This window comes from Trichosurus vulpecula, chromosome 4 (assembly GCF_011100635.1).
Source record: "Trichosurus vulpecula isolate mTriVul1 chromosome 4, mTriVul1.pri, whole genome shotgun sequence".
Taxonomy (NCBI): Eukaryota; Metazoa; Chordata; class Mammalia; order Diprotodontia; family Phalangeridae; genus Trichosurus; species Trichosurus vulpecula.
This window is the reverse complement of record NC_050576.1, coordinates 391,387,700-391,396,264: the sequence shown is the minus strand read 5'-3', so window position 1 is coordinate 391,396,264 and position 8,565 is coordinate 391,387,700. Positions and strand designations below refer to the sequence as shown.

The following is an 8,565-nucleotide window of genomic DNA, read 5'->3' as shown; positions in this document are numbered from 1 at the left end:
GGGGCTGTAGCTAAGTAGAAAACGTAAGTACTATATAAATCCATGAGGGTTTCAACTAGTGTATGGCACCTGTCTTGGAATGAAAAAAAGGTTTTTGAGAGGCAGAGGTGAAGAATAAGTGCATGAGAGACAGCACCGAAGCATAAAGGCTAGAGCTAGAATGTAAGTAGCATAGTATAGGAATAGGAATAGGACAGTAATAGTATAGTATAGAATAGTAAGGGGCATGGGGAAGGGGTGAAGAGAAGTAATGTGAAAACCTAGATGGAAAACTGGAGTCTAATTGGGAAGGGCTTAAAATTCCAGCCCGGGCATGCCTTTTGTCACAAAATCTCAGGTTGGAAGGAACATCCGAGGCCATTCTAGTCCAGCCCACGTGTAGAAAAAGGACCTCATCTACATCGTGTCTAAAAAGCGGTCACAAAGCCTTGGCTTGAATGTCTCCAACGGGAGGGACCTACTCCTCAAGGCCTACTCTTGAATAGCTCTAATTGGTCATTTCCCCCAAGATATCAATTCTAAATATGCCTCTTTGCAGAGACAAACTTGAAGATAGCTGGCATGTCCCTCCTGACCCTTCTTCAGGTTAAATATCCCTAGTTTCTTCAAACCTGATTGTCATACAGTATGACAGAGGTCTTTCATCCACCTCCTTGCCCTCCTCTGATCACTGCCCAGCTAGCCCATGGCTTTCTTAAACTACGGTGCCCAGAACTAAACATAATACTCCATGTGTAGTCTGATCAGGGCAGAATACACTTTCTCCCTTCTCCAATTACCTTGCATTTTGGACCCTGTGCCTCTTAATAGAGCCTGATCATATCAGATTTCCTGGCTATATTTTGACTTTTGAAAAGCACTGGACTTACAAGGATAAAAAGAGAAAGCAATCCCTACTCCAAAGGAACTCAGGTTCTACTGAGATACATTTAAGCAGCTAAACTGGGGGTGGGGGCCCAGAAAATGCTTCTCTTAGCTGAAAAATGAGCTATCTTGACATTAACGATTCTCAAAAGCTGACTTAAGAAGGAAGTGCATTCCAAACTTAAGGCATAGCCCGTAGAAAAGTAAAACATAGAATGTCGGGTTTGGGGAACAGCAGGCCAGTTTTACTGGAGTGTCAAGTCTGTGGAGTTCAGAAAGGTAGGCTGAACCAGACTGAGAAGATTAAAGAGGTGGGAAGGGATGGGGAGGACAAGTAAATTGGGTGGGCACAAGACATTAAAACCCTTTGCATTTTTGTCAATATCAGTGAGAATGAATCTTGGAATTCATGTTTAATACTTTTTATCCCTGACTTACTAAACTTAGTCTAACATCCTAGCCTCTCAATGTTTTTGGATCTAATTATCCATAGCTTTGAGGCAAAGAGCTTCTGAAGGTAGAAGCCCTAACATTCTGCTTATCTTTCTTCAGGCCTAAACTCAACTGTCTCCTCCAACATGAAGCTCTCTCCTTGACCCTTCCCCAGTGTGGGCAAGTTTCCCTTTCCTCCCAATTATCGGGTGTATGTTGCTTCACTACTATATATCTCTGGTGGCCCTTGAAGACAGAGGAGTGTGAGTGTGAGTGTGAGAGTGCGTGTGTGTTTTGGGATGCCTGGGCCTTCCAAGTACTTAATTCAAACAGAATTCTAACCTTTTAATGACTTTTAATGCCTCCTTCACACTGCCTGCTTTTCTTCATGAGGTCTCTGGCAATTCATATTTTTCACCTTCGCCTTTATCATATTCTCTAGTGTAATCAGCTCTGTAGCTATGTTTTAATTTCCCTCTCAGTTGTAAGCAGGCTGAGGGCAAAGTCTGTGGTTTGTCCTGGGGTTTTCCGGATTCTTTTTACACTTTTATCCATTACATCTCTCCACCATTACCACTGTCTTTTGGTTGTTTTCCAAAACTGCATCCTCAAATAGTGAAGATTTGCCATCCTGTTTAAACAGACTCTGAAGGCAATTCTAAATGTGCTTGCTGTGACCACAGCATTGTGGAAATGAGCCTGGATGTTCTGAGCTGTTTGTTTCCTCACATTACTGGTTTATCAGGGTAGACAAAAAGGACTGCGTGACATAATGTCTAAGTGAAAGAAACATAAGAGTTTAAAGTAGTATTTTCAATTACGTTCCTTCAAAGGGAGGGCTGGCATTGTTTGGTTTTTTAATGTCCTTAGCACAGTGCATAGCAGGCACTTAACTATCTGCTGAATTTGAAGAAAACCTAGTATAACTCAGCATGCTCACAGAACGAATGCACAAATTGTGGTCCAGGGATTCCCAGAGGTATGCAAAGTCAAAACTATTTTCATTGTAACACTAAGACACTTTGTAATTTCCTATATGGTAAATATGTAAATAAACAAATGCTCTTTAAGGGAAGAGGTCCTGAAACCAAAAAATTTTAAGAACCCCTGGCACAGAGCAAGGACTAAGATGTCGCCTTGAAATTAGCTCCTGTTTTCACCCCACAGTACACACATATCCTAGAGCAGGAGTGGGAAACCTTCAGCTTATAGGCCACACATGGCCTCCTAGGTCCTTGAATATGGCTGTTTGAATCCAAGTTTTACAGAACAAATCCTTTTATTAAGGGGCTTTGTTCTGTGCAGTTTGGATTTGCTCAAAGGGCTGCACTTGAGGACCTAGAGGGCCACATGTGGTCTCAAGGCCGAAGGTTCCCCACCCCTCCTACAGCATGCAATCTCAGCCGTAATCCACTTAAATTTCAGAGACCAGCCTCCCAAACACTGTGCTAATTAGCCTTACCTAAAAAACACGAAACATAGGGTAAACACACCCACCCCACTGACACACCTAAATGTCAGGTGATAAGAGCACAAGGTCCAGACAAACAAAGAAAAAGAATTTTTTATTAGCATTGTTACAGGCAATGCATACATATGAACTGATCCTTAAAGTGTACAACCCCAACCAAGCCTTAAGCAGAAAAATCAGCAGAGTGAAATCTATATTGTACACATGTGCAGAAATAGGATCACCCTGGAACTGCAAACACAAGAGTGAAATTCACTTTACAAAAAATGTAAATAAAAATAACACCCATTTTATTTTAAAAAAGTACCATCTCTTTAAGTGGCAGAGCATTAAAAATACCAAAGAAATATTTTGTCCAATTGAATTCCCATAAGGTCTGAATATTGCATTGTTCACCCTCTGCACATGCCAGGCATTTTCTGGTTTTTTAAAGCTTAATTTAAAGTTTCAGAGCCCTGCCTCCTGTAGTACTTTAAAATGTTTAGTTTTTGATCTCTCAGTTGTTATTTGAATTTCTTAAGTATATCAGCATAACAATTTGCTAACTTACATCACAGGGCAATTATAAGTAGTAAGACTGAAGTTTTTTCCCTTTATGAGGCTTAAATCTGAAGTAAAGAATGAAATAAATGAACACCAGTCTTAAAAAGTTAAATGATAATGAAGTCAATGCCAATTTAGAAAAGCACTCTTAACCTTAGCTTACGTGTCTACTTTGGTAAATATTAATCTTTAACCAGTTAGCAAAATATTGAACCAAGTTAGCAAAATTAACACCATCATTTCAGAAGATACTCTTTGTGCATAGTAAATGTTGCAAGATGGACTTCACATTTGATAAAGCAGACTTTGAGGGGGAAGGAAGGGGACAGCAGTTTGCAAGAAAGTGTGCCTCCCTTTCAATACCAATTTAAGCTCAGGGAAATGAACCATAGGCTTCTTGCAACTACTGTTCTAGAGTGGTGGATAAATAAGTGCAATCATTAAATTGTCTGATAGCCAGCATGACTTCTCTTTCTTCCAATGAGATAAGCAATCAGGACAATGAGGACCAGTCCAGCAAGGGCTCCACCCACAGCTATGGGGATCAGCATGTTGTTTTCATCCAGAAGACATTCCTCCACTAAAATGAAAACGAGGCAGCAAATGGTTAAATTAGAATTTTTTTCTCTCCAAATTAAGCCTTTCTTTAAAAGAGACTTTGCAGCCTCTTCCACCTCCTGACTTATATAAATATCACTGGAAGAAAAAAGCTAGCCCATAAAGGATAACAGATTGTACAAACCCAACAAAATACAAAGCAGACCAAATCCATTCCTTCCATCACTAAAGAGCCATATTCCTTAACTGTACTGCTCCCAAATATTTAATATAACTTAAGAGTTACCTAGAACTCTTAAATTATGCTATTTAAGTTATGCGCAGTAAGAATAATTCTTCCCCACCCCCACCCCGCCCCCACAGATTTTAGATTTGGAGAAGGAAGGCACCATTATAGAAGAGAGATTAAAAACAGAAATCTATGATCTTACTAATCCATAGGATCCCATCCTGGTAAGATTACTTTAAAGCTTTCTAGGAGACTATTAAAAACCTGTAAATATTTTGAACAGCTTTGACTTACCTGATCCAAATTTGTCACCTTCAACTTTGAAAGCCTGGACCCGAACTCTGAATATGTTGACTGAAAATGAGTCTGTGACTTGAACATTTTCTTCTGCATTACACTTGTAAGAATTCCCTACAGTGGCTTGTAGCTCCTTCAATGAATTATTGAAAGCTTCAAAAGTGGGTTCTGTATAACATACAAAGTTTTTAAAAGTCAAATATAATTCTGCAGAATACTAAGAAAAACATAAGTCCCTCATGATCAAATGAAAGTAAGAGTCTTACTTTTAGCATCAGGCAAAGTTGTGTTTAAGTGGATCCCTTGCAGGAAAAACTTGCTGGTAGTTGCATTCTTTAATATAAAAAAAGGACATTAAATGTTACACACATTTGGTACTAAGACTAGAACTGTAGCTTTGTGGATCTAAGGACTTGGAACCAGGATAAACCCATATCGTTTAGAGAAATCACAGCAACGATTACAATGGAGATAACCTCCCTCGCAAAGTTTTCACAGAATCAGAAGAATTAAATAATAACTTCGATTTTTCTAAAGCAACATAGTCCAATGGTACCTTTCTGGGGTAGCTCTTCAAACAGAAAAGAAACATTAATAGGGACTCATTACCTTAATTCTTTCCATTTTTTAAAAGACCTGTGGTTTCATTGGCATTAATAATAACAACCTCTCTGCAACATGTAGCTTTAAATTTGCTTAAGGTTACAAAGCCAGGACGTGAAGAGGTGGGATTCCAACCTAGCCTTTCTTTTTCGGAGGTTCTATACTACAATACCTATTCCTACCCTTTCTCATTTCTAAACGATTCCTACATCTATAGAGAAAAATATTTTTTTAAGTACCCACCATGTGTTGGACATCATGCTAGATGCTCAGTAGAAGATAAAAAGAAAAAAATCCCTGGCCCTCAAGGAGCTTACACTCTACTGGGGAAGGAAGAGGAACTCCTGTATAAACAAAGATAGAATATAGACAAAGAAAGTATGGAAGCAGTTTGGAGGGGATGGGGACAACTGAGGGCATCAGAAAAGACCTTGTGCAAGAGGGGGCATTTGGCTCTGAAAAGAGCCAGGGACCAAAGAAGGAGATCATACCAGGCAGAAGGGACGGTGCATGCAAAGGCACAGAGGTGTGTACAGAGAACAGCGAGTGGGTCAGTTTACTGGAACACAGAGAACATTAAGACGAATAATGCAAAATCAGGCTCCAGGGATAAGAGAGGATGTGAAGCGCTTGGCCTTTTAAAAGGCAAAACAGAAGCTTTTGTGTTTTATCCTAGAGTCAATAGGGAACAATGAAAGAGTCTTAAGCTGGAGAGTAGACTATGAGATTGCAGAGAACAGCAGAGGTACAAAAGAAAAGGTGAGAGGTGATGAGTGCCTGAAACACAATGGTGGCCGGGTGATTAAAAAAAGGGATGACTCTCATGCCAGCTGTTCTCAGGACTCCTTTGCACTCTTAAAATTACTGAGGACCCCAAAGCGCTTGTGTTCACATCAATTACATCTATCATATTTATCATGTTAGAGAGGAAAACATCTTTTGTATCGTTACAAAGAATTTTGACCTTGCAGAGCCCTCTTCCTCCCCTCCCACGAGGAGACCCTGGACCATACTTTGAGAATTGCTGCTCTAGTGTAAGATTCTGAAGACTTTTAAATTACTCTGCTATTCTGCCAGTGTCTAAGAAAAATGAACTATGGAGGATGCGGGCCTTCAGGGATCCTTACATACAGTTTAGTCCCCCATTTCTATTTGAGTTTGACATCACTGCCTTACAGCAACAGATCCATGAATTCAGGGGTCAAGGTCCTCAATTAATTCCAACTATGCTGAAAGACTGACTTGCTCCTCCTGAAGCCAAACCTGTCAGCTCTTCTCTTCTTCTGAGTCATTTGAGGACCTTGTGACGCTTCATATGCAGTCACCAAATCAAAATGACTCTTGCTTTTAGGTAAGACGTGAAACACATTAAGACTGACTGAACTGAAGCAAGTATGGTACCCCCTTCAAAGGCTCCCTCCATCCACCCCTCCCCCCGCCAAGTGAAAATTATTACCGTTCCAAAACGGAAAATAAGAGTGGAATTTTCAAAGTTCAGCTCCAAGACGGCTACTTGAGGGCTACAGCTCCCATTTACAGCAGTCTTATTTGGGTTGATATTAAGTATTCTTCTAACACTCTAACGGGAAAAAAAGAAGTTAGCTATTATTCCATAGATCATTCATAGAAAAAAATTTCACTGCAGTTATTCTCAAACTGTTTCCAAATAAACAATTTTTCTTCTCGCTTGCTCTATTACAGCAATGCTATAGAAATTACTTTAAAAATTAACAAGTCTCTGAGCAAATCCCTAACACTATACGGAGGAAGGAATAGCATGAAGTTAAAAAAAAATCCATTTATGGGCATTTTTAATTGGGTTGAAGGGTGGCCAGCTCTGAAAACCATGGTTTGTACTCTAATCTGTATCAACACGGAAAGCAAAACCAGTTAAAGGATCAAACAACTGATGATGCATTTAGGTTTTCCCATGTTTTTGGCTGCGCTTCTAAAGTGTTATTCAAGTGCTCCTATATGCTGCAGGCCCTACAGTGGCAGTAACAATTTAACCATATTTTAACCAATATTAACTATAACATCAACCATATATGTACATCATGATATGTATAATTAACATAATATAATTAATATAATAATATATTAATACATGTAAACTAGTAGCAGAAAACTCAACTATTTCTCCCATTCCTTGTTCCTGCCAGATTGCATGCTCTCAATTAATTCCCTTCTTCCTCATTTTTTACTGTTCCTCCTACATTCATTCCTTAAAAACAATCCTATCCTGTTATATCTTTTTAAAAACCAGCAGGAAGAACACCTTAGGAAATAAACACATTAAAAATGTTAAAAGTATATGAATCTGCACATCTCTGGGTTCTCTGAAAAGAATTATCTTCTGCTGCTGTTGGTTATTTCAAAAATGCCGCTTGCTAGTATAAAAGAATGAAGCATCTGGAGGTCTAACAAAAGAATGTCATAGCCCACATCTCCTAAACCTTGGTCTGCTCTAGAGTCTGGAGTTGATCCTTTTATTAAAGGGATTTGTTCTGTGAAGTTTGGATTCAGTCAAAGGGTTGTACTTGAGGACCTAGAGGGCAACCTGTGGCCCCAAGGCCCCAGGTTCCTCCACCCCTATTCTAAGCCACCATAACCCAGAGTAAAAAAGTTAGACACACACAATTTACTTGACTAGGAAAGCAAAAAGACGAGTCATTTAATGAATCCTAGGCAACCAAAGCCTGAGGAAAAACTCCATTTTTCACTTGAAGTATTTACGTAGTACGGTACTGAAACTGTACTAAGACAACCTCTCTCCTTTCTTTGCACAGGTAGGAAGGCAGGGTCAGAGGAGGCTATTAGTGTCAAACACTGCACATACTGTTACATATGTTGGTTAGTTTGGCTGAAATGCTTTCTCTTTTAAATCTTTTAAAGGGGATTGCTTCTTTTGTGTGTATTTGGAAATGAAGTTGACATAAGAAAGATAAATAAATGTAAGATTTTTTAAAGGACAAAGATTATATTAGACTTGAAACTGAGGAAAGAATTGCTAAAATCAATTTTATAAAACCTAAACTTCTATATGTAGAAAAATTGTTGTGAGGCAGCTGGGTGGTGCTATGGATAGAGTACTGGCCCTGGAGTCAGGAGGATGTGAATTCAAATCTGGCTTCAGATACTTGACACTATCTGTGTGACCCCGGGCAAGTCACTTAACCCCAACTACCTCACAAAAACAGAAAAAAAAAAAACAATAAAAAAAAAATATTGCAATAAAGATGTCATATGCAATGAAAAAAAAAACCATACCGTATTGTCTTTTTTCTCATAGGTGATGTTCAGTTGTAAGCCCATGCTGGCAAGCAGACAGGTTCCATTTGTGCCGCTCACATTATACTTAGAAACAGATGGAATTTCTGGTGTAGGCGGTCTGGTAGGTGTTGGTAAAGGTGCAGTTGTTGGATGTGTAGTGGGCCCCGGTGCTGGGGAAGGTGTATCTCGACTGCAACGAGTTTCTGGAGGAAGGAAGGAGAAGTTTGAAAGAGGATGGGGGGGAGGGAGGGTGCGGAGCCAAGATGGCAGCTGAAAAGCAGGGACTTGCATGAGT

At 39.5% G+C, this 8,565-nt stretch overlaps 1 protein-coding gene across 1 annotated transcript in view; it reads right to left on the bottom strand.

Moving 5' to 3' along the window:
• Nucleotides 1–2,842: 2,842 nt before the first annotated feature.
• Nucleotides 2,843–8,565, bottom strand: part of LAMP1 (lysosomal associated membrane protein 1) — a 28,499-nt gene continuing 22,776 nt past the window's right edge. The window contains exons 5-9 of the mRNA XM_036754474.1: nt 8,268–8,473; nt 6,454–6,576; nt 4,661–4,727; nt 4,392–4,562; nt 2,843–3,890 (exon numbers count right to left, since the gene is read on the bottom strand). Coding sequence (XP_036610369.1) covers nt 3,751–3,890; nt 4,392–4,562; nt 4,661–4,727; nt 6,454–6,576; nt 8,268–8,473 — 707 coding nt within the window. The 3' untranslated portion in view covers nt 2,843–3,750. The remainder of the gene's footprint in view (nt 3,891–4,391; nt 4,563–4,660; nt 4,728–6,453; nt 6,577–8,267; nt 8,474–8,565) is intronic.